At 48.6% G+C, this 25,894-nt stretch overlaps 1 protein-coding gene across 2 annotated transcripts; it reads left to right on the top strand.

Annotated features, from left to right (window-relative positions):
* Window positions 1–8,278: 8,278 nt before the first annotated feature.
* RBM38 (RNA binding motif protein 38) lies at window positions 8,279–23,711 on the top strand. 2 transcript variants are annotated; one of them, XR_009819832.1, is made up of 5 exons: window positions 8,279–8,631; window positions 9,309–9,432; window positions 10,034–10,088; window positions 22,258–22,800; window positions 22,901–23,711. XR_009819832.1 is itself a non-coding variant. In XM_062008852.1 (4 exons), exons 1-4 carry the CDS (start codon window positions 8,464–8,466, stop codon window positions 22,556–22,558), a joined length of 648 nt encoding a protein of 215 aa, XP_061864836.1. In that variant the 5' UTR covers window positions 8,279–8,463; the 3' UTR covers window positions 22,559–23,711. The 2 variants fall into 2 exon arrangements, 1 of the variants encoding a protein (XP_061864836.1); XM_062008852.1 differs by having other exon boundaries at window positions 22,258–23,711.
* The last annotated feature ends 2,183 nt before the right edge of the window (window positions 23,712–25,894 follow it).

Here is a 25,894-nt window from a genome sequence, read left to right as displayed (position 1 = left end):
TGAGTTTTAGGGACTTAGGTAGTATTAAAATCTGGAGAAGAGGAGGCTGAGAGATCTGATCACTCTCTACAACTACCTGAAAGGGAGTCGGGGAGGTGCGAGTTGATCTCTTCTTTCCAGTAGTGAATGATAAGGACAAGGAGAAATGGGCTCAAGTTGTGTCAGGGTTGGAGATGAGGAAGAACTTTTTCCCGAGAGGGTTGTTAAGACACTGTCCCAGGCTGCCCAGGGGTGCGATGGAGTCCCTATCCCTGGAGACATTTTAAAGACATGTAGCTGAAGTGCCGAGGGCTGTGTTTTAGTGATGTGCTTGGCAGGGTGAGATGAGTGGTTAGACTTGATGATCCTGAAGATCCTTTCCAACTGTAATGATTCTATGGTTCTGTAATGTACAAGTGGCAGCAATCTCTCTGCACTGCCCTGGGCAGGTCCTGCCTAGCACAATAGGTCTGCAGGGCACAGGGCTGGAGACAGCCTCACAGAGCTATTTTGGTTTGACCAGACCCCTTCATCCTCTGCAAATCAAACCTCCATTTATTTGTACCATACTGGAGAGTCACAGAATTGTTATGGTTGGAAAAGACCTTTAAGGTCATCGAGTCCAACCACTCACCTCCCACTGCCAAGCTCACCACTAGCCCAGGTCCCTCAGCTATGTGTCTTTTGAATATCTCTAGGGATGGTGACTCTACCACCTCCATTTCTTTTTACCTGCTTCTGAAATGGGGATAGGAGTCCATGAGCTAAATGGAATTCACCTCGTTTGGGATTTGCTGATGAGGTAACGTGAGACTGAGGCAGTATCACAAAAGGGAGCATGTGCCTCGGGAGCACTTGCACATAGAGTGATTCCAAATGTTTGTGTTGCATCAGTTCTGCAAATACTTTTTGTTACAGTGCATAAAAGACACAATACCTGTCAACGTTAGCTTTGTGAAGAGAGACCGTTTTCTTCTGTTGACTAATTATCCAGTGAATATATTCAGTTTGAAGAGCCACTTCAATAATTTAGCAGGCATGTGCCAGGTAATATAGGAGCTTTTGTCTTACTAGAGGCATAGATCTTCAATCATGTGTAACTCAATCTCTGGCTTTATGTATTCAAGGAAGTGTTTCGTATAGCTCCCATATCAAGTGCCACTGAAAAGCAGGCCTAGATAAAAGATTAAGGTAATGCTCTTAACTGTGAATAGGGAAGGTTTACCCTTTATTGCCCAGTATATCTTCTGCAATAACTGCTCTATACATGTGAAGTATGTGGATGTTGAGATCTGATAATGAGTTTGTTATAGCAATAGAGAAGTGCTGAAACAGCACATTGAATGTTAAGTCTCCCCTTCTTTCTTTATGATGTATTAGCAAATGCTTTGTATTTTGATACTGAATGCTTTCTGTCATTAGTGTTTCTTAAATGCAGATTATTAGTGCTGCATTGTTTGGTTTGTGGGGCCAGGTAAGGAGAAGGGTAACACTCAGTTCCTGGGAACACCCTGAAGTGAAAAAGTAACAGATTTTCTTCAAACCCTCCCAAAGTACCTAATCACAGTTATGCCATCTCTCCAGAAAGGTGTAGGTTCAAATGTCTTTTCTGAGCAGCTGTCAACTGCTTCAGTCACCTTCCTCTGCCAGCCTACAATACAACTACAATACAAGGAAGGGAGATGATGTTTCGAATAGGCCACGGTTATTGTATTTGGTTATTGCAGGCATGATGCAGGAACTCAAATTATTCTCAAATTACTAAAACCAGAGTTAATCTTTTTTTCTCTTTGGAAGGACAGCTGTCTGCCATGCTCCTGCTGTAACACACAGTGGGATTTATATGGACTCAAAAGGACAGCTATCACTTACTGACAGGTAATTGCTTTCTGCAGATACCTGACTCTTCCTTGGAGGTCTCCTTTTTCTACACGATGTTCATTCATGGTCTAAAGCAGCAGGGTTGCAGACAGGGATTGTTTATGCTCAATATTTAATTTATAGAGCAGTACCTATATATTCATAAAGAGCAACTTTTACATCTGTTGAATCTTGTCAGACTTCAGCTATTACTATGTAGCATTTCAGAAACAACTGAAACAGCTTTTCCCAAAAACACAGAAAGATGGGCAATGTCTATGAAAAGAGAACAGCTTAGCAAAAGCTTTCCCATTGAACCCTTCTCCTATCGAGCTTTTGTCCAACTATGGGCTATGTGATGCAGTTGGGAGTCATTCTGTAATGCTGACTTATAGCTCTCTCTGTCTTGCCCTTACTTGGTCTCCTTATTGTTGTGGGCAGTGCTGTCAAAGCTGCCCTTCTGGTAAGGAAATGGAAGAGCTGTTTTTTCTTCTTGTAGGCTGATATAACTGAGTTTTTTGTAAAAAGCAGACTTCAGGTAACTGTTGATCTCCTTTGTTAAAGCTATTTGGAAAAAAAAATAATGCTGTTTCAACACACCTGGAATTTTCTGCTTTGTCCCTTTAAAGAAAACAAACTGATTTCTTGCTCGTTTCCAAGGGCAGTTTGTAGTTTTCAAAATGTTAACAGTATGAAGTTACAATTAACATTTTCCAGAAAATACAACAAAAAATTGAAATAGTAAAAACATTTTTGAACTATTTTGAGATGGAAGCTTTGCACTTTGACTCAAGTGGAATGTTTTTTCTAAAAAGCTTTTCCAGGGAGGGATACCCTTTTGTTTGATGGTTCAGTCCCAGCCTCAGAGAAATGAGACAGCATTTCCATGAAAGAGAGACACAATTTCTGTGCAGAAATTCAGGAAAGGGCCGGTATATTCATTGAAGATTGAGTTTAATCGATGATGACTAGTGATTTTATCCCTTTATCTTCCTCTCCTCATGCCCTGCCCTGCCCTTCAGATTCAGGGATACCTGAGCCTGTTCCTGAAGAGACTTTTCCTCCACAACATAACCAAAGGTAAACTCAAGGATACGGGCAGTAGTTTGGCCTACATATTTCATGTTCATCTGCCATCACCTAATGCTCTCAATAGCAGGAAAATATTTGCTTGAATCCATCTTCATCTTACAGCTTCTGTTCACCATTATGTACTGTCAAAGGAGGAGTTGTGGTAGAAAATCTGGATAGCAACTTCTGCCCAAGACACTGACACCAAGTTATTTGCTTTGTCCTGTTCTTTTTCTGTTGCTAATTTTTATCGTCTCTTTCCTCCTACAAAGTAAAGAAGAAACTGAAATCAGCTAGTGAAGGGTTTCAGAGAATTGTTGGATAACTTAGTTGCAATATGAACATCACAGCACTTCTCATTAGTTTGTTCACTAATAGACCAAAGAGTGATCATCCCCAAGGTCACGGGACAGGCAGGGGTTACCATTGCTCCAGGCCAAGACATTACAATACTGATGATGACAAAAGTGTTTGGTATCGATGCCAACAATGCCAGAAAACAAGTCACCATCCTAATCAAGGGCAGCATTGTCATTGCTCAGAAAGCCAGCCCAGCTCCCTGCTGTCAGACTGTGACTATCCCCCGTTGGCAGGCCCAACTGCAGCCTCGGTACATTGTCATTCCAGCTCCCCAGCACACTTTGCCAAGACTGGGTATGGTCTGGTTGACTGGGACACTGACACACACAACTCCCAGGAGGCCACCTGTGAGAAACAGTGTGTTGTACATCATAGAGGAGAAACTCCCCAAGGGCAGAGTAACCAGCACCAGTTTGCTGATACTGGTATCAATAAATGTAGGTTTGGCCACTCAAGGTGTGGTGAGCCCCATATTCACAGCTAGTCCACTGAAGCATCTTTCCTTGCTGACCCAGTCCTTCTTGGTCCCAAACTTGCTTCATTCTTCCCCTCTTAGTTTCATTGATCCTTATTCCTCTTATGTCTATATTTTAATCCAGACTTGTATCCAAGGGTTGCATTGCAGTTCTGCCTTTCTGTGGCAAGATCCTCCAAGCAGTAATGAGCTCTGCCATTTCTCTCCCTAGCCTCTGTTTCATTTTTAGGGAATCATTTTAGCCATTACCACGGTTCAGTTTGTCCTTTGTCATGACAAAGACCCTCCACTTTTGTTTTGCAAAGAGATATCAAGAAGAAGGTCAGGAAGGTGGGGAGAACAGTCAGTCTTTTAATGACATTTCCCGTGACCACTTGCTTTCTAAAATGTGTTTGCTTTCGAACAGGGTAAAGTGTCCATTTGTTGTTTATCTCAATCTGAAGTTACTGATGTCCATCTCCATGTGGCATCCTACTATGTTCTTCTATTGCAGGTACCTTGTGTAATTAAAGCAGATTGTTCTGTCACCACTAGAGCTGGTGCTCTTCTGCTATATAACCAGCATGGCCAGCAAAGGAAACAGAGCTTACTCAGCATCCCTTGCTCTGAAATATTTCACTAGAGGAAATAGTCCTATTGGAAGATTCCTGCTGAAGGAAAAGTCTCTTCAAAAAGGAACCCTGATTAGGAACACCCTCTGCTCAAATACTTTGTTGCAAGTGGCCTGAAGAGGAAGAACTTTCTTTTTTTCATTCCTGTTGCAGCAGCAGCTCTGAGTTAAGCAATGGTCATGGTGTATTCAGGGCATCAAAGCAGAAAATCTGAGACAAAGGGCCCAGTTGCAGAATTTCCTGCTATAACCTAAACCAAATGCACTGAATGCAGCTTCCCTCAAGATCTCCCAGCGACGCTACTGTTCACAGCCTCACTGGTGGCCGGCATCCAGAGCGAGCATTAGCAAAACTAACAAACCAATCAGTTCCCACAGTAAGTCCCTTGCTCTCCAGCTAACTTATTTAACTGCAGAGCTTCTAAGAGAGACATTTCATCTACTGTTGTTGCAATAACCAGCAAGCGGGTATCCATGACAAAACCAAAGGGCACTGCCCTACAGCAATGAAGTCTTGGCTGAGCAGCAGCGGGCGCTGAAAAAGGTCAGAGCTCTACAGTATCCCTGCTCCCTGTCAGAAATAAAGCCCATCAGTTCCCTAAGAAATGAGGGAAGTTCTTCAATGGCTTTCAGCTCAGACCTGGGATGGCTCAAGTCACTTATTGCAGAGACATCAGCACAGGAAAGGGAAATGCTCAGAGCTTTGCTCACATTCATTCTACCCCTCCTTGCCAAGGGAGGGACAAGAACTTTGCAGCTCTGCAGTGGGCAATAAACAGGGCTAGCTTGTCCCCTGCAACAAATTTGTTATGCTTCTTTCACCTCTCTGTCATGTTCTTGTGCTCACAGAGGTACAATTCTTCCATAGTTTGTTTTCCTTCCTGTGGCCAGGGACCATTTGTAGGTAGTTCTGAACCTGCATGGTGTTGCAGTGCCACCTTCTCACAGTGGAATCCAGGACACTTGGCTCAGTGATCTGCAGCTGCTCCGTTTCACATCCTGGATAATGCTGCTGAAGTCCACCAGAAGGAGCCTTTGTGTATCAGTTTTGCATAAGCCTCAAGGAATACATTAAGATGTAAGTAAAAAGCCAGTGAGTTCTCTTGAATTATCATAACATTAATCTTCCCAATCTGGATGAGAACAGGGTGCTCTGGATTTGCAATACAAATCCTATACGTTAGGAATATAGATGATTGTACACCTTGGGTAAAGATGACTTCTCTCAGCTTCCTCCTTGATTGAGCAGTGTAGTTTTAATTCTTAATAGCTTCAGAGAACTAAATACAGCCCTACAAGAGCATGTACCAGACAGCTGTGCCCCTTTCTGATAGCAGTCTGCTCTCAGATCTGTGCTAAGCATTGTCCAGCACTCCCCCAGGCAGATTCATACTCCGAGATACACTGATCTTTGCAGAAGCTCTCTTGGTCCAGAAACACTTGAAACTTGCTCTTCTCAGGTAGTCTTATCATTGTCATAAAAGCACAGGAAGGTGTCAGCCAGCTCTGCCAGACTCCTGCCGTCTTGATCTGGTGCCCATATTTAATCTATCGATGTTTTGGAGAGGATGATTGCTTATCACAAGAATGAGAGGGAAGAAAAGTAAAAACCAATTCTTTCTCATGAAGTTACCCTTACTCACTTTCTCTTCTCTTCCCTGCTGTGTTTGTGGTAACAGCTCATCAGACCCAGTGCTTATAATAGCTGTACCATGAGACAGGAGATTTCATTTCCCGTCTAGCACTCCAGAATGTGGCAAAACAAATGCACGCTGCCTCCAGCCATGCCAGCAGTGCTGTGGGGTCTGCAGTGTTCACCAAGGACAGGGTTAGAGCCCTAATCAACTTCTTGTTCTGTTCTGCCTTTAAGAGAACTTCCATTCCTGCCTCTAGGAAGGAAATGGAACTGGAATTCCTCCTTTGAGAGGCGTTGAGGCCTGTGTTTGAAAGGGGGAAAAAAAAGTGTGATGTTTTTCTTCCCCCTGACCTGTGTAAGCATCAAGAACTGAGACACCTCTGGTAGCCTTTGAGGTCTCTGTGAGGCTTCTCTCCCTTCCTTGCAGAGGGGCTGGAGCCTATTTGGATGACTTGAATCTTTGCCATCATTTAGAGCAGAATGAAGCTCTGTAAAAGAACAGTGACTGCATGCCAACTGGGCTGTCATTAGCTCGGGAGGCCCAGGAAGCAGCTGATGCACAGTTTGTGGTGGAAGTCATGCAGACAGAAGGGGGATGACTCAGTGGTGGACAACCCCGGCCCCTGGCCGTGTTCTGATCCCAAAGGTGCATTCTGTGCTTGCTGCTGGGATGGAGCAGGGCTGGCCAGAGGCTGCACATACACACATCACTGCATAACACACAGAGGCTCCCAGGATGCCCACGGGACCACCCCTCCTGCAGCAGGCTGTTAATGTTTCAGCATTGGGTGCTGCTGGCCCAGCTCCATCTTTCTTCCACAGTAATGGAAATGTGTGCTAGTCTTGAAGTCTGGCGCTTTAGGAATGAAAAGCTTAATGGCTTTCCTTGTTGGTTCTCTCTCTCTCTCTCTCTCCCTCTCTCTCTCTCTTTCTTTTATGAAGCGTTTAGAACTATGGAAGCCATGCAAGAAAAATATTAATGAATAACTATGGAGTGCAGACATTAACACATTCCTTTCTCTTGAAATAACTGGCTTTTCTCTGTGGGCTACACAAAAGAAAAGTGTCTGCAGAGCCTGAACCTGCTGCACAGGGACCAAAGTAGATCACCAACTTCACTGGCTTTTTTTGCTAAAATGTTACCCCTGCATTTATCACGTGGCAAAAAAGTCTCTTTTTCTCTGCAAAGTGATAACCCTGTAGATGCAAAACTCACCTAGGGCACAGAGGCAGTGCTTGAGGTTCTGGCTGATGAATATCTGAGTGATAGAAACTGTGCTTGGCAGTCACACCTCCCAGGGCCCCTTCCCACCTCCCAGACCCTAACCAATGTTGGAGGGGAGGAATTAAAGCATTGCAAGCACTCCAGCATGGTAGTGTCAGCTCAAAGGCAGTGGCATTTCACAGCGTCCCTCATATAAACTGCCCATCCTCTGAGGGAACAAAATGCAAAAGGGGGCAGTGGAGGGGAGCCCCAGTGCTGACTGCCTGTGGAAACGGGAGTAACGCATCCCTGTCCCTCAGGCAGGCTGCAGCCAAGTGTTGCTCACGTGTACAGTGGAGATGCGAACAGCTAAAGAACTGGCTTAAGAAAGGTACTTTTGGACCCCTGCTCAATGTTTAAAGGCCTGGCTGTTGCTCCTTGGTGACTTGGGTGAAGACCATCCTTTCCTCCTGCCTCGGCTTCCTCACGTGCCTTTGCCACTCAGCGTGCATCAGAGTTTGATGGCTTTGCCCCGGCGTCTGAACCTGCAGAGGATTAAACACTTGCAGTTGAGATGATTGTGCAACTGAAAAGAAGGAAGGAGGGGTGAAAAAACCCTCTTTCGAGGCGGTTTTCTTTGGCGGGCTCCCGCAGCAGCGCTCCCCCGCCTCGCCCTCCGCCCCCCGCCCGCGGGGTTTGTAGCTGCCCCCGGTAGCCGCCGGGACTTGTAGTCTGGGCCGGGCTCAGCGCCAGGGGACCCCCATCTTCCCGGGGACGGCAACGGGCCCCGCTGCCCGCAGGAGCCCACTCCGCCCGCGGGGCACGGCGGCGGCGGGTCGAGGCCGCTCCGCTGCTCGTGCCGGGGGCAGCGCCCGGTGGCCCGCGGCCGCCGGGGGGCCGGGGCGGAGGCGCGGACACACGGAGCGCCGTCCCCCGGGGCCGCCGCCCGCGCCGAGGGCCCCGGCCGGTCCGCGCGGGCGGACTACGGGCCCCGAGCGCCCCTGCGCGGGGGCGGGCCGGGGCGGGGCGGGCGCGGCCCTACAAAGGCGGCGGCGGCGGCGCGCGGCCGCTACTCCCGGCACCGACACCGGCGGCAGCGCGCGGCGCCGCCCGCGCGCCCGGCACAAAGCGCGGCCATGAGGCGGCTGTAGGCCCCCGGGCCCGACCGCTCGCTTCGGCCGGAGCGGGAGGGGGGTGTGTGGGGAGGGGGGTGTGTTCGCGGGCGGCCGCGGGGTGGATGCCGGCAGGGGCCGGCCGCGCACGGCACCATGCACACCGTGCAGAAGGACACCACCTTCACCAAGATCTTCGTCGGGGGGCTGCCCTACCACACCACCGACTCCTCCCTCAGGAAGTACTTCGAGGTCTTCGGGGACATCGAGGAGGCGGTGGTGATCACGGACCGGCAGACCGGCAAATCCCGGGGATACGGCTTCGTGAGTGTCGTTCCGTGCGCCTGTCTCTGTGCCCGTCCGTCGTCGTCGTCCCTCCGGCTTCGCGGCGGTGACAGGCGTCGGGGCTGCTCCCCGCAGCCCGCCCGGTGTCCGGGCCGTGCTGCCCTGCCCGCCGTCCCGTCGCTGCTGCTGCGCGGCGATGGCTGGGGCCGGGGGGGCTGCGCTCGGCGCGGGCGGGAGCGGGGTGGCTCGGCCAGGACAAAGGCGAGGCGACCGGAGGAAAGCCCCCGTGCCGGCCGAGGCCGTGCCGTTCCTTTCGGCACCTTCTTCCCCTCATCCCGCCGCCTGATTTCTTTGCGGGATGCAGCGAGGCGCGCTGCCCTCGGTCTGCCGGTTCGGGAGCGCGGATCCTCGCCTGGCAGCCCTCCCCCGAACTGCTCTGCTGCGGGGAGGATTGGGGCTGGCTCCGCCGAGTTCTTAAAAAAGCACGGGGGAGGAGGTGGAAAGGCACGGGAAAACAACTGGCATAAGCCCAACGGATAAGTTGGCGAGCCCTTCTTCTATCAGATCCCATCCCATCTTGCTGTGCAAGGGAGACTGCACAAAGTGGAGTTTAGCTCCTAATTCAAAATAGAACAATAAATAAACTCCACTTAGTGCCTGTTGCTGGAGTGTTTACAAAGTGCTGTTGCTACAAACAAGGCTGTGCTTAATTCCAGGTGACCATGGCAGACAGAGCTGCAGCTGAAAGAGCGTGCAAAGACCCAAACCCCATCATTGATGGCAGGAAAGCAAACGTGAACCTGGCATATTTGGGAGCAAAACCAAGGAGTATTCAAACTGGTGAGGCATCCAGGAGATCCCGTCTCTCTCTATTAGAGTAACTTCTAAGATGAGGAAACAAGTTATTCAGGCTGGATTCATCTGATCTGAGGATGTGTGCTCATCCCTCATAGTTCTGATTGTTGACTGAGAATACCATGTTACTCTCTTCTGTATCTTCTTACTCATACCTGTTACACTAACGTTATGCACCTAAGCTCATATAACTGAGCTGAAGCTGTTTTCTTCCGTGGCTAATTGTTTTGCTGTTACCTTCCTCATTACTTCTATATTAACAGTAAGATCCATGCCATCATTCTGCCCTTTGATTTTCTGACTGCAGTGCCCAGTTTGTGAAATAAGGCATTATATCCCATTAGCTGTTCAATAACAGCACTTTTACCCCATTCTTTAATCTGAATTCCCATCTGATCCTCATGTATATCACATATGTATATGAAAATTAACTTGCTCCTAAATGGGGCTTTGAATTGCTCCCATGGATGGCAGATAAAACACATGTACGTGTAGTCTGAGGTATGATGATGCGTGTGTATTATGAGCTGAGTGGTACCATGGATGCCACTCACTAATGCTGCTTCTTTTCTGAATGTTTTTTTAGGTTTTACCATAGGTGTGCAGCAGCTACATCCAGCCTTCATTCAGAGACCCTTTGGGTAAGTGGAAGTGTTACTTAACAGCTTGTTTGAAATCAAATTCACGAATCAACTTCCTCATTATTTAAAATGCATGAAAAAAAGCCTTAGCTGTCAAGAGTGGACAGTTCCAACAGCTGTTCTTAATGTTCAGTGTACTTTATTTCTGGTGAAGTCTTAGGAGTTCTGAGCATGTCAGCTTTTAATGTAATTCCCAAAGATCCTCCTTTATCCTCAGTGAATCTTAGTCATAATAAACCCCATACATTGCTTGCTGCTTTGCCAGCTTCAAGGATTCAAATAGATGGAAAATGGTTTCTCTATTATAGTATTTAAGGTGTCAAAACAATTAAGCAAATTCTGTTCTCATGTTTCTCAAATAAGATTTTCTGCTTCCTCTGTGCTGTTTCCCACATAGTAATGCTTAGGGTACAGTTTTATCCCAGAAAACAAATTGCATTGGAAACAAAGTCTGTTACTTAATGAAAGTAACATTAGGTCAAAAATTGATTTTGGACAGATGTTATACAAGGCTTGAATAGTCTGCAAAAGTGGGCTTTTGTCTGCTGTTTTCAATAGCTTATACCATCCCTACTCGGTTAGAAAAGTCCTCTTTTTATACATCTAATAGGATCTGGCAGCTGCTCGGCAAAAGACAAGTGTGCTTCAGGAGAACAATAGTGACTGTCATACTGCCTTCATTTAACTGTTTAATGATTGATGCCGTTCTTTTTTTTACACCATTTCAGAAAGTGAATATTGATAGGGGGTTTTTTATTATTGTTTTCTAAGAGCATTAAGAAAGTAGGTGCATTTTTCTTAAGCTTTTGAGCGCTGTTCTGTTGTGGGAGATTTTGTGTGACTAATATAAATAGATGGGATTTTGGCCTTTGTCAACAGAGATACTTCATCTCTTTCCTGCTCTTGGCTCATGTTTTTTTGGGATGTTTTCTTTTTAAAGAAAAATCTACTAAAAACGAAACAGAAACTTTCACTCCTCTGCCTTCATGGCTGGAGTTGCCAGCTGCCTGGGTAATCTCATTCCAAAGAGTTTATGGATGTAAGAGGCTGTGTTGCCACAATAGTGCACGCCCAGGGTATGTGTGCTGTGTATGGTTCAAACATGCCAGTTTTCATAAGTGGTTACAGCTCAGTTGGAGAGCCTCGAAGAACATCTCTCATGAAGAGTCTGTTTTTTGGTGTCAGAGCTACAGTAGTCTACGTAGACAAGATACTGCTTTTTAATAACTCTCATTGTCTAGGTGCTACAGTAGCTTTCTCAGCCCTCAAAGCAGGCAGCAGTGGTACCTTTGAGATGTGAACCTCAGAGGTTTTCCTAATTGCACAGCAGTGCACAAGACAAGCTGACAGTAAATCCTGCCTTTTATGAGTTTTTCTCTGTGTGTTAACAGAAAAGAGCAAAATGGTGAAGCGCATTAAAGTCGTGGTGTTGGCAGGAGTGCCCAGTGCACGCCCGTTCCTCTTGCACATAATCTGCTGTTCCTACGGGTGCCACAGCCCTGCAGCTCTGGGAGAATGTCGTTTTTTTGAACAGTTTGCTTTTAGTTTCACTTAGAGAGGAGTGTGAGATCAACTGACTGTGTGTTCCTCATGATCTAGATAGTTAGTGTTCCAGTTCTTAGGCATTGGTTTCATCATTAAACCAGCAGAGCTGCAGTTAGCACTATAAATTATTTATCAGTTGCCAAGAGACAGGATCCAGGAGACTGGAGGGTTGGAGGAAGGGGATTATATATCATTATTTGCAAGCATCAGTAAACAAGAATTCTGTTGCATTCGCTCATTGCTGGAGCAGAATCACTGAAAGCGGGGGTTTGGTAAAATGTGGAGCCACTTAGCTGAGCACCATGACTGGGGCTGCTCTGTGGTTTCTGAGCCAAGCATCAGGTGCTCAGTCAAGCAGTGGAACTTGGCCATTGTTTCCTTCTTTGTCTCATCAGTAGACCAACAAATGTGAGAGCCTGTCAGGCTGTACTTTTGCCTTCCTTTGAACCCTTGGTTTCCTCAGCCCTCTGTGGGGTTTGAGGGTAGTTGGGGAGTTTATCAGGGTCTGTCTGTCTTTGGAAGCTTCATCAACGTGCTGTTGTCCACGTGCCCTGCACTGTATGGAATGGATCCTGCTCTTCCACCAGTGAAGCTCAGTAGCTTGTCTGTTTTGTCCATGTTGCAAGACATTGGCCAGTTCTCCATCGTGCAGTTCCTGTCTCTGCAAAGTGCTTGTACCCAGGGGTTGGCATGCAGTTTCCAAAAGGTGGTTATTATGGGGTACTAGATGTGCAAGCTGGACTTGGCAAGGAAGCAATGAATGAGCAAGCTGTTATCTCCCAGGCGGTTAAATGAGAGAGCCAGCCAGTCACGTTCCTGCTCTCAACCCACAAACACAAGTTTTGGTGAAAGCTGAAATGAATGGAAACTATGAAAATGACCCAAACATCAGTGAGGATTATTTATAAACTGAAGGTTCCCCCTCCACCCCTAGCCCCAGGCACCCAAACGCAGCTGTAAATATCGCCTGGGGTATGCGGAACAGAAAGAGAAACCACGAGGAGCCTCTCTCCTTCCTGCTGCCATCCTGGCAGGGGAGGCACTCACACAGCCGGCAGCACGGAGTCAGTAGTAAATCCTGTTTTGAAAAGTAGTCTGTGGATTGTGGTAACCAGAGCTCTTGACAGTACTGTAGGGCAAAGGATGTGTCAGGGTGACTCGGAGATCTGGCTCCCGAGTTTAGGGAAGCGGTGTTAGGCCTGAGGGCTCAGCACGGAGCTTACAGACGGTGCTTTGCTTGGAGGCAGCTGGTGGTGCCACAGCCTGGCCCTGCAGCCACCAGCCAGCACAGAGCTGAGCACGCCTGATGGGAGAAGGTCTCCTGGAGCTGGCTCTTACTGCAGCAGTGTTGCTTCTAAGAAATTTTGAGAAACATATGAAACTTCTTGGAAGCTGCTAGAAGCAACTCTACTGACCCCTTGAGAAGCAGCACGTGGTGACGTGGCAGAGCTGCTTGGTGGTCCTCTCCTCTCTGCCTCCAGTGCTCAAGACAGGCTTGAGCCTGTGCAGGGAATCAAGATGCCCTGGATCTCATCTTTGCAGCCGTGCTTGCTGGTCTGGACACAAGCAGGGTATAGCAGATGCATTCCTGTGGCACTGCCTCAGCGAAGGAGCTATCTGTGTGGGAGATCTACCAGTGACTGAGTTAAGTGGTTGAGCTCTTGGAAGCACACAGCTGTCTCTTGCAGTAGAATCTAGCACTTTCCATATCTGCACACTGGATGTTGTTGCTCCAGAGGGCCTCCTGCCCATCCTTGTGTAGTTGCTTATTTTGTTGGCCCCCTGACTCTAGCCCACACGTGGTCTCAGGCAGCATCAGAAAGAGTTAAATCTCCGAGTTTAAAATTTCATGCGTTGCTGCTGCTACAGTTAGGAAGTGAAGAAAGTCCCTCTTTGTGTCAGCCCACCCTTTCTCACAGCTGTTTATCCTTAAAACTTCTCTATTGGGTTAAAAATAAAAGGAAACAAACTTTCATCTTTTCTGTGGTTAGGCTCATAAAAGGGTGCACACTGGCCTTGCTCTGCTCAGCTCTCTCAGCTGCCACCCTGTGCTGCCGCTTGCCATGTTACTGCCCACCCGAAGCCCCCAGCCTGCTCTGCCCTGGCTCCCTGGGGATGCTGCACCCAGCACCTGTTGTTTATCCTGCGCCAATAACATGAAAGCTTTTGGGGGGAATTTCCTAAAAAACATTCAAATCCATTTTCCAAATGGCTTCAGCTGCTAGTTCTCAGGCATGGGGACTGCTATTCAGACCAAACACTTGCCAGGCAGAGGAGGTCCTTTTGCGTTTTTTCTTTTCTCTTTTTCTGAGAGACACATTTATAAGCAGATCAGATGGCTTTGTGAATTTTCTTGAACATTTACTTCAGTGTTGACAAATGCTGGTGTTAGATGCAAGGGCTTGCTGCACACAATCCATTTTGGTTTTGGACACAATTTGCTGACATCTTGCATCTAGTGTAGGCCCGCAGAACAATACAAAAGGAGAGCATGGCCTGATACACTGGCCTTACATTTAGCTGCAGAGGTGGTGTGCCAAGCTCAAGGCAGTATTAGGCCTTTGGAAAGGACGGGCTCTGGGTGAAGGGAGCCATTCCAGTTGGGGCACAAGCCTGTGTGTGTGATGGAGAGCCAGGCTGAGCTGCCTCCAACTTTTCTTTACAGTGCACCACTCAATTTGTGCTGTCTTCTCTCCATAATTCCATTGTCTTTAGTGGACTTTGCCCTTCATCCTCATCAGTACAAGAGCAGCCCCCTTAGCAGCAGAGACCTAAATCCTTTTCCCTTGTTGCAGGAGCTGGGGAGTGGCAGATGCAGAGTTCTGTTTTGACTTGGCAGGTGCCACATAGTCCCAGCGTGGCAGATTCACGCACGTGTCTGAATTTTCAGAGCAGTCCAGCTTGTACTTGATCTCATCTTTCCTTTGCGCAGCTGTTGGCATACTGGTCCCCACCTCTGTAGTATTAAACACATGCCTGCTGATTTTAGTGATAAATGCAGCTCAGACCAGCCTGCCTCTGGGCTGAGGACACCAGCAAGGGAGCTAGACAGTTGTTGTGTTGATAATTTGGTAGCAAGGACACTGGGTCACTTCTAAATATGACTTATATGAAGAACTTGTTCCCCACAGATGGGAGCAAGCTACATACCAGAGCTAAATATACTCTGTGATCACAAAAGATGAAAAGTCTTGGACCTCAGAGTTAAAACTGAGTCTCCTATTTCTCAGTCACTAAATCCTGTAAACAGGATCGTGTTGTCCCCTGCAATTTCCCTGTTTCCAGCTTTGAGCATTTCAACTCTCCCGTGTCACAGCTGAGCTGTGGCTCTGCACTGGCCAAAGCAGCAGAGGCTTGGGAAGCCGTGCTGGGAGCAAGCTCTCAGCTCCCTCGGATCCTGGCTCGTGTGGAAAGGTGTGCAGAGAGATGTCTTAGACACTGTAGGACAACAAAGGCATAACTGGCAGCAGAGATCACTGAAACTCTTACAATGGAATTTCTCTCTTGACAGAGAAATGACTTGTTTCATCAGTGTAGGCCTCCTTTTGGCAAAAACAGGTATTCCATTGCTGCTTCCAGAGCTAAAGTGTTCTGCTTCAAAACACTTCCTCTGTCCAAGAAAGAGTTTCTGATAAATGAAATGTGTGGATGGTATTAATTAAAAGTCAATGGAAGGGATCATGTATAAGAAAGTCTGTCAAAAACTGGAACCAGTTGAAAGTAATCAGTTCACTATACGTTATGCCAAAACTTGTCAGGTACTTGAGAAGACTTCAGAGATGTTTCTGCAGCTTTTAGTTTTCTCCAAATTGCAGGAGAAAAGGGGATAGCTTGGTCAAAGGCAGAATTCCTGTGGCTTTCTGGGTTACCCTGTCAGAGCCTCTGGGTTTCCTGCTGTGCGTACAGGATGAATCTAGCATCCTGAGTTTCTCATGCTGATGCTGAAGGACTTGGGCTCCTGTAGTGCACTCGTGTGAAGCATTTTCTGTTTCTCCTGTCAGTTCATTTCTGTTTTGGCTGTGGTGATAACTTGAAAGGGAAAGTGTTTCTCCTTCTCTGGGTAGCTGACTAGTTGCAGATAAACTTCCATGTGGCTTTTTCCTTGGTGCCAGATGGCTGTTGTTTCAGGCAGGTGTTATCTCCTCTACCTGTGTTTTTCAGCCTGCCTCTCCAAAACTATTTTTGGTCTGGCCCAATGTGCCTTTGTTTGGGATTAGTTTTTTTTCCTTTGGGTGTGGGGGAAGCAAGGTGCAGAGGATAAAGCTGTGAATTGTTGAGCCTTGCTAACTCCCGGTGGAGCTCCACATGTTGATCTCGGACTCTTGGTTATGCTGAGAAGAAGGATTAGATCTTTGTAAGAAGATGTACTCTCATCTTTGGTCTGCAACATCTCTTTTTCCCCCTTTTCTTTTCACCACACCTCTGCATTAGCTGTGGGGGAAGGTATAGATGACATTTCTTTTTACTTGTCTCTATGGGATCCACCTTCCTCTGCATGGGCCATTACTTTTTTGCATTGTGAAGTCAAAATGTGCTGACACTGTAAAACGAGGACATGGTTGGGCTATGATGGGTTCTCAGCTACTGCTGTGCCTCCTGGTCCTTACATTTTCTCTGTCCTGCCAAAATAAAAACAAATTGAAATCATGGATTGCTCTTTTCCCCTTTGTATTTCACGAGCGGTGGTTTTGGTAGGCTCAGCAACCAGCAGAGGTTATCACTGAATCCTGAAACATCCTCCTTTTCTCTAGTACTGGTTCCATCCTGGGCCAGTCTGCTGCAGCAGGTTGTTTCTTGGTGATTGCCACCAGTATGGTGACGACTGGTCCCAACAGGGAAGCAGGAAACTGTTGTGTTTGCACAGGCTGCTGTGTAAATCTTCTCAGGAGGACAAATAGACAGGCAGGCAAATTACTTAGAAGATGAACAGAAATCATGTTGGGTGTTTTGCTGTTTTGTGTTTGTCATATTGCAGTAGGTGAGGATAAATGCTGTGCTGTGGAGCTGCAGAGTTCACTCGTGTCTTACTTGGAGCTGGCTGATGGGGCAGAAGCCATTGACGTTTCAATGCTTGTTTAAATCACCTTTTGTTAGGGAAGTCTCGGGATTCAGAGGTTTGCCATGTCAGTGGTTGAAGCCCAGCTCGTGTCAGGGAATGGTGCTGGCTGGTGGAGTGGTTGGGCTACGCCGAGTGTCCCGATCTGCACCAGGCTGCTGCTGCATAAACTCTGTCATCTCCTCCCAGAGCAAGAGCCCTTGTTGGCAGGCAGGGATTGCCCTGGCTATGCTCCAGCCTGTACTCTCTCCTCATCATGGATTTGGGAACAGGACTTGAGTTTGTCATGTTTCTCCAGCCTGCCATTGTGCCTGGGGCCTGTATGGTAGGTCTTGCTGAGCCTGCCACTGCTCCAGACAGGTTTACTTAAAGTGACTCTGGGCTTGCTGCCTTGGGAGTGTCCCTACAGGAGTGCTGCTCCTGGGGTGTGGGTTTCATCAGGCTGTGCCTGCATTGCCAGCTCCTGAGGCTCCTGTGGCACCACTACTGCAAGTGTTGAGGTCCCAGATGGCTGCTGCTTTCTGTGGTGTCGCTGGGATGTGCTTCCAAGAGCAGCTTCTGCCTGCTGCTCCTAAACTCATTAACCCACTGCAAAACACAGCCTCAATCTGTCATCCAGGCTGTGGTTGGAGGTGTTACTTCACTAGAGGTAGTCTTCATGTTGATGTCGTGGTCAGCTGTGGCTCCTTGTGCAGTTCCACCTTCCAACCAAAGCCCAGCACTGCCTGCCATCAAATGCTGTGACAGTGTGGGTGTTTCTGTAGCAGCTAATGGGTCAGCTCTAGTGGAAAGGGAGGCCAAATTCCTGGGGTCAAATGCCAGAATATGTGCCTTCGCTGGCAGACACAAAGGGCTCTGTTTCTTTTATTCTTCAAGAAATAAAAGGCTGGTCGTGGCGGTGGCATTTGTGTGCTGATCTCCGTGAGGCTGCCAAGAGCCCTGTGCCCCTCCTTGTTTCCCAAGCATGTGTATGATGCTGTGTCCCTCCTGACAGAGGGTTGCAGTTGTCTCCCACCTCTCCAGAAGCAGCGAGACCAGCTCCCAGCATGGCTGGCAGAGATGGAGGGGGTCAGGAACTCCTGCTCAGTGCTCTCCCAGCCCCATGAGCTTGCACAAGCTGCTCATGGCTCATGTGTAGGAAGTCCTGCAGGATGGAAGAGCTGAGAAAACACATTTTAGGTGTCAATCTGATGTATAACCATCAAATATATAAAGTGCCTCTGAGATGAGCACTGCCAGATAGAGCTGCTGACGAGGGGGGCCTCATTAGTGTGTTCTTCCTTGTTTGGAAAGAGGTGTGGGACACATGGCCACCTGACTTGTCCCTTTGTCCTGGCTGCCCACTAGCCACCCCTGTCCTGCTGCTTGCCGCCACAGTCCTGACGATATGGTGGGGGGAGAACTGAGTGACGGCAGGTTGAAAAACATCTGCTCTTTCAGCAGGCAGCAGCTCCCAGGAGCCATGAGAGTGCTGGCAGCCACAAGCCTCTCCTGAGGCATTTGAGCATCTCCCCTGGGGACTCTGCCACAAACGAGCTGCTTTTATTCTGTCCTTCCTACTTCCCGCAGCAAAAGCAGAAGCCGAGCGGGCGTCTCCCCTGCCAATGGCTCTGTAACCGTCTCTTTTGTTCCATGTCTTTCAATCTTGGCTGCCTGAGCAGCGTGGCAGCGTGCCACGTGGTTGGGACCGTGGGCTAACGAGGTGGTCCCGCCTGCACTCCCGCACCCACGGCCCTCCCGAGCCCCTCCTGCGCAGGGCCGCCGCCGGCTCGAGCCTTAGGTTTGACCACGTTCCTTGTGTTTGTGGCGCGTTGCCCGCGGTTGATCGTGACGCCATCAGCATCTCATAACGTCTCGCTGTTCACGGGGTGACTTTGGTGTGTGGTGGCAATGGCTGATCACTTGGTTGATGTTTTATAATCATATTGTGTGTGTTCTAGATGAAGTTCTCCTCTGGCTGGCAGGGCTCGTCGTGGGGGACAGAGGAAAGCTGCAGGGAGGGAAAGGCATCTTAAAACACAGATGTGACTCATTCTGTAGCAATTCAGATCAGAGTTTGATGATTTCTAGAAAAAGAACTTCAAAAAAGATGATGGGGTTTTCCTGAAACATCTTAATAAATAATGGAAGAGAGGGGAGTATTTTAAGACTTTCTGTGGATGATAAATGCAGCCAGCAGAGAACTTCATTGTACTGCACTGGTTTGATTTGTAGCTGCAAGTCATCAAAGTGACCTTACCTTAGGTGGTGTGTCTTGTTGTGATCAGTGAGTTGCCATCTGTCCAACTAATTGTGAAGTCCAAACAGCATCATATCTTAATTGAAATTTCTAACTAAATTGTTAAAGCCCCACAGACCAGAAGAACTTTCTCTTTTACATAGAGGCAGATTCTGGAGTTGCTCAGTGTGATTTTTCTAGTGCTTGTGTGCTTGTGTATGCACTGGGCTGCAATGTGTTTCTGGAACCAGAGTGCAGGAGTACTTATTGTCTTCCTAGCTGATGGTGCTTTTTATTCAAAGTAGCATTGAAAAGCTGCAATTTTTTCTTGCTGAGAAAAACAAAAAGTAGTGCAGGATGTCATGGATTTGCTGTGTCTCTGGAGCACGCGGTGGGAGCTGCGGCGGAGGAGCAAAGCCAATGTGTGGTTTGTCAGGGATGAGTTGGGAGCGAGTGCTCGGTCTGACAGCCACGTGTGGGGTGTGTGGGCCCCCTGGAGCAGCTGGTGCTGGGAAGGACATGGGGGTGACCTGCTGAGCTGCTCAAACAGAGTGATGCTCAGGCTGGATTGCTCAGAGCCTGTCAGATGGTCATTTTGCAGGTGCAGGCTGAATGGCTGTATGCAGGACAAGTGCAGGCCCTAATTCTCCTGCTGAGGGGTGATTTTAAGTGAGTTCCAAGTGTGAGGACTGTGCCTTTGTTTTTGTTGCATTTGGGGGAGTGGTTTTAGCTTTTATCAAGCCCTGGAGTGGCAGGAAGCCTGGTGGTGGGACACCACGTGTAGGGAGAAGTGACAGGCAGCCAGAGCATCCCTCCCCAGTCTGCAGGCTGTTGTCCAAGCTCAGTCCAACAGTCCAGGCTGTTGCTCATGAGGGGAGAGAGCAAGAAGTGTATGTCAGGTCCACTTGCCTCACAACCAATGATGGCCTGGGCCACTGCCTGGCCACGCCTCTGTGGAGCCTTTCCCCGGACCCTGTCAGGCCAAGAGAACAGTATTGTATCTCTGCATTATTTAAAACACAATGGAACAACCCCACAGTGACCAAGTGTGAGGAACCTTGGGTTGGGACTAGGCCCAGCTCCACAGAGTGAGGCTGCAGCTGCTGCCTGATGCCAGTGCCTGACATGAAGTGCCCTTGGTCTGAACTGCTGCACGAGCTCTAGCTCTGATTCAGCTGTGCTGGCCTCAGTTTACATCAGAGCTAAACCAAAAGTGATTTAGTGAATTTCTACTGCCTCATCTTATTCTTATTAGTCACAGAGTGATATGGTGCATTTCTGGACTGAAGGGCTGAGGTATGTCTCTGCACTGTGCCAGATGGTCCTGCCAAAGGTTGAGGTGCAGGTCTTCACCATCTGTCCTAGTGGTGTTCCTCTGGAGATGGCTAAGGACTCTGATTTCAGAGGCAGTGTGGGGAAAGGAGAATAGTCATTCTCTCATCATGCAAATTGCCTCAAGAAAACCCAAAGTACATATGTGAGTGGGGAAAATGAGAGAAAACTCAATTCACATGAGCACTTGTTTGTGAGAAGCCATTCTCCCACCTGAAGAGTAGGTTAAACCATCCAGTGCTGGTTGCAAAGCAAATGGGAACAGCTTCATAACTGCTGGATAGGAGGGACCAGCCCCAGGTGGATCTTAGTAGGTTCTGGCAGAGACCTAGGGCAGAATGCAGATGGCCAGGGACCCATCCATCAGAAGTGTCCAATACATGGTTGTGAGATCCTGTGAAGCACTGGAGCACCAGGTCCAGCTACTGGGCAGTGTGATGAGGCTGATGGGCTGTCTAGCCACTCCCTGAGCAGCTGAGCTTGGCTTTATAGAGCAGTTAAGGCACACAGAGGCCGTGTCTTGTGAAAAGCCTGTGGGAGGCTTTTAAAAGTGGTTGTGTTTGAAAATGTGCTATTGCACACCTCCATACAAAAATCTTCCAAGTATTTGAATCTGTAGAAGCTCTCTGCAGAGTTTTACCTTAGTGACGGAGGGATTTTTTTTACTTTTAGGGGTTTATTTTTTCCAAAAGCAGTTGGATTTGGGGGCAAGGTAAAACAAGCCTTGCCACCATTCAGCAAGCAGCCAGCCGAAGGGACCTTTTCTCCGGCCTGTGCTTTTTGGTGCACGTGGCTCTGATCTTTCAGTGGCCAGGTGCTGTTTGCTGGTGACAGTCTGCACCCTGTTTCTTAAACAAGTCCCAGATTTGTCAAACCTGTGCACAGTGGAGCTGCTGAGGGCAGCTCAGCACAATGTGCACAATGTGCAGTTGCCCCTTTTTGTCTTCCCCGTGGCAGTTTGTGTGGATGGATGTAAACCTTCAGATTTGCACAGTTTTTGCTCTTGTCTGAGGCCTGACTTGTGAGTGCTTTGGAAAATACAGCCCTTTCATTTTGATGCTTTTTTTCCCCCCTCCTCATTAGCAGTTTCAAGCAAATTAGTGGGGAATCCAGCATTAATCATCTCCAGGATCTTTCAGTCTATGGACTTTAATTGACTCTGGGGTTGTTAAATTCCTCTCACCAGTGTGGTTACCCCAGGGCAGGGGCAAACTGGCTGGGAAAAGCAGCACTTGAGGACCTGGAGAGGGCAGAGGGAATGCCAGGAGCTGACTGGCCACAGAGCGTGAGTGTGAAAGCTCCTGGGCACACCAGTGTTGCTGCAGGGTTGGGGCTGCTGGCATGTTTGCTTCTCGAGGAGTGTTACTGAAGTGAGGAAAACCAGAATTACTATCTTGTGTTTTACAACAAACACCCTGTAGCATTGCCCTAAACATCCAGTGTTATGGAAACACAGGCTGAACTGTGTAGTGGCTGATGACAGCTGGCAAGCTGGAAGGCCTGTGGCTTTACCCCAGGGCTGTGGCCATCCCCTGATGGGGTGAGTATAGGATCCAGTATCCCTGGAGGTGCCCCATGGGGGCTGTGGGTCCTCAGGAGCCTTTGCCATGGTCTGGGCATTGGGAGAGCTTGGACCTGGAGGGTACAGGAGGTGGGGATGTTGGCAGGGACACGCAGAGCATGTGAGGGCCAGAGAGATGTGGTGAGCCAGTCAGGCAGCGGCTGTGTCCTGGCCATCCAGAGAGGTTATTTTGGGGACCAGCAGTGATAACGGGAGACATGGAGACCAGAGTGTGTGTCTGTCCTTGCAGTCCATGCTTCAACTTGCACTACTTCCACCCTTGGAGCCGAGGAGTGTTTTGCTTTTCGTTCCCTCCACGCCGAGCAGCACCCCTCGCTGGAGGGCAGCACTGCTGGGCCGCACTCTTTCTGTGGCTTGATGCACATGACTCTGGGGGGAAAAGAGGGGGGCACTCAGAGCCCAGCCCCTCACTGACTCTCTCCCTTTGCCTCCACAGACTCACGCCTCACTATGTTTACCCCCAAGCTATCATCCAGCCCAGCGTGGTGATCCCCACCCCCGTGCAGTCCATCACCTCTCCCTACATCGACTACACCGCCGCCAGCCAAGCCTATTCCCAGTACACCACAGCTGCCTACGACCAGTACCCCTACGCTGCCTCCCCCGCCGCCGGCTTCGTGGGCTACGGCTACACGGGCACGGTGCAGCCCCCGCTCAGCGCCGGCACCCCGGCAGCGCCCGCCACCGCCTTCGTGCAGTACCAGCCCCAGCAGCTGCAGCCCGACCGCATGCAGTGAGGCCCTGCCCTGCCACCTAGGACAATCTTTGACCATGGAAGGATACAACTAGGACACCACCACCACCAAAAACCCCAGGAAAAGAAACAAAACGGGATAAAAAAGGAAAAATAAATCACCCCCCACCCCCTTTCCCCTTTGTCCCCTCCACGTAGGTGCATATCAATACCTGAGCTATTTATAGTGTTAAGGGCCAACCCAAACCCTTGCAGTCTGACTGTGCTTATGAAAATGGACTTCTGGTAAGTTTGTTTGGGGGGTTTTTTGGGGGTTTTTCTTTGTTTCAATCTGGACAGATAACTGTCTCGAAGATGTCCTTAACGTGACTGAAACGTTTCACAGGAAAGCTGCAGCTCCTTGCACACGTGGTGGGCTGCTTCCATCACCCCTGGGCTTCTCTCCACCCCTGCCCTGCCATCCCTTCCTTCCTCATCAAACCTGCAATCCTCTTATTTACACTGAGCTACAGAGGTACTCGGAGAACGCGGAAAAGAGCAATCTTATTTTTTGGTTGTACAAAAACTTTGTAATACTCAGAGATGCCTTACAGAAGAAAAAGAAAAACAAACCACAAAAGACAAAGAAACTATTTTTTAATATTTATTGCGATTTGAGTCGCATGAGCTGTGAATTGCAGACACAGGAGTAGGAGTAAGTATCTGCCTTGTTTAATTCTCATTTTACTAAATTATTGTATGTAGGTTCTGAAGTAATTGCTGAATCACTTCAACATGCAAAAGGGAATATTGGCTTGAAGGAGAGCAGGATATTCCTTTAGTCAACGCACTGTACTATTTTCTTATTGTAATTGTTACTCTGTTAAGATTATCTCAAATTTAGGTCTATTTTTAAATGCAAAAAAGAAACCCAACCAAGAATACCGAACACTTTGTCTACTTTGGTAGATCTTTTGTTACAATGCTGCAACCTATGGAGACATTTACAGTATTTATGTAAAAGAGATCTGGGGCTGTTGGCCAGCACAGTGTAGGAGAATATCATGAGTGGAGCTAAAGAGTTATGTCACTGAACAAACGGGTTACCATAACCTGTTAATGCCTATGATCCAACAGCCAAATGAAGAGAACAGACAATGTAAGTTAAGTGCATTTCTACAAAGAACAGCAATAAACTATTTTAACTTTTAAGCTTACTCAGTGCTGTTTTGGTACCATGTTTGCCAGAGCCACAGAATCCCCAGGGCTGGGCACTTGTTCCCACTTGGTGGAGAGCTGCTGTCCTGCAGCTGCAGTGAAAACCAGGACAGCTGAGATCAGATCTCATCCCCAAATCCTCAGGATATGACCTTCCTTCTGTTATCTGCTTAGAATAATATTGTTTCCAAAATGGAATCCATCCAATAGAGCGGGGTGCTTGTGCTGGGTGAGGGCCCCTGGGATGAGCAGGGCCCAGGCAGGCTGCAGGCAGCAGTGAGGCTCTCTCAGGGTGCTCACGTCCCTGAGCCTCTCTGGTGGCAGTGAGATGGCAGCAGTTGACTTTCCCCAGCCAACTTGCTTTAGAAATTTGGTTGTCAGGTTTTGAGACTGACAAACTTCAAGTCTCAATTTTTAAAAGTGAATAAAGCTATTCTGTTTGGTCATGCCAGGTACCTGGATCATCTCTGTAAAGGTGATGACAGAACTGGGGCATGGAAGCCCCCACATCTTTGGCACCAGCAAATAGTGCTTGTTGAAGGTGATGATGCCTTAAAGACATCTCAGGGGAAGAGAGTGCTAGAGGATGAAAGCAGAGGCAGTTCATCATGTCTGATCAACTGCCTTGGTGAACCTAAAAGCACACAGTGGGCATGTGTAACGTCATCGGTAGGTCTCAGAGTAAACAGCCCATCGGGATGAATGGAAACAGCTCATTCCTCCCTTGTTCATATTGTGTGAGAATACAGATCCTGGTGGAGCTCTGTTCATCCTGCCTGGGGTTTTGCTTACAACTCTGTGGGTGACATTTATTTCCTTTTTAAGTAATTACTTTCTGGATATGGCTGTGGGGCTGCCAGAGGGATACGAGCTGAGCACCGCATCCAGCGCAGCGCTGGCAGGGAGTGCAGCCTGGCCTGAGAAACCTGCTTTTGAAGTACTATCAGGGCTGGAGATTATTTGGCAATGCCTCTTTCTCCCTGTCATGAGTTTTTTTGGAGGAAGAAGAGGGAGGGGAGGATTTTGGAGGCAGAATGGGATGGTGGGAGCTGCCGGGGAGCCCTCGGCCCTGGCCCCACTGCATTGGGGTGCCAATCTCAGCCTTTGTCTTCCCTGAGGACCCCCATCTTCCCTGGTCAATGGGAAGACCAAGGCCTCCAAAAACCAATTCGTTGTTCAAAACCTAAGAAGTGTCCAGTGTGTTTTGAAGTGATGATTTGCCATTTGGCTGACTCTGATTTCCTGAGAGATGGCCCAGGCTGGCGGGCAGCGGGGGCGGCAGGAGCAGCAGCTCACGGCCTGGTGCCGCTGCTCAGTGCCGCTCCCGCATCCCGCTCGCTTGTGCTCTGGGCTCGTTCATTCAGAGAAACAACCACATCCAAACATCAGCCTGACCTGCTGCCTTCCTGTTTGCAAAAACCCAGCTGTGAAATCCTGGCCAGGCAGGATCGTGAAACCCGCCGTGCAGCTTCCCAGGTGGAAGTGGGAGTGCGGTGGCAGGTGGTGAGGGAAACCCACAGCCCCCCCTGAGACCTTACTTGGCTCAGTGAGAGGCTGGGGAAGGGGGAAGAGCCTGATGGGCTGCTGTGGTAGAGGGACAAGAGTTAAATGCAGGGTATGAGCAGTGGGATGTGGTGTGAGGCAGCGGCTGTGTGGCTCCTGACAGGTCACAGGGCAAGTGTTTAAATCACTTTGCAATTACTTAAAAGTGTTAATTTCTTTTCTGTTTGCAAGCATTGCTCAACAGAGCATCTTCTTTTAACTGTATCACGGACCTTGTGTTGTCCCAGCATGAAGAAAGCAGCTCAGCTCTGCTCTGGGCAGAGGAGGGCCTAGAGTGGGCACGAGCTGGGGAATCAGAGTGCCATTGTAAGAGCTTTGATGCAGCACTGTGCAGCCACAGGGACGCAGGGAATGACAAGGGCTGGATGGTCATAGCAGGGCAGCCTCATCTGCTTGGCACAGAATCCTCCAGACCCCGTCCTGGGTACATCCCTGTGACCTTGCTGGTGGCTGGCTCCATCCAGGTCACCTCCCAGCAGCTGTGCCCACGTGCCCAGACATTTGCATGACAAATTCAAATCTTTTTCGTAGGAAGCCATCACACCAGGGCTGCCAGGGTGAGCTTTGGCTTGTGTGCACTGGAGCACATGCAGCCCCTCTGCTGTCATGGGGAAGTGTC

This window comes from Colius striatus, chromosome 16 (assembly GCF_028858725.1).
Source record: "Colius striatus isolate bColStr4 chromosome 16, bColStr4.1.hap1, whole genome shotgun sequence".
Classification (NCBI taxonomy): domain Eukaryota; kingdom Metazoa; phylum Chordata; class Aves; order Coliiformes; family Coliidae; genus Colius; species Colius striatus.
Note: the sequence above shows the minus strand (reverse complement) of the source record. Positions and strands in the feature narration are given on the sequence as shown.

Excerpts from the sequence above, each read along its gene's own strand:
- RBM38 (XM_062008852.1), top strand. The coding sequence starts at position 8,464 with ATGCACACCGTGCAGAAGGACACCACCTTCACCAAGATCTTCGTCGGG. Across the intron at positions 8,632-9,308 it reads AATCCCGGGGATACGGCTTC|GTGACCATGGCAGACAGAGC; the intron begins GTGAGTGTCGTT and ends GCTTAATTCCAG. Across the intron at positions 9,433-10,033 it reads ACCAAGGAGTATTCAAACTG|GTTTTACCATAGGTGTGCAG; the intron begins GTGAGGCATCCA and ends ATGTTTTTTTAG.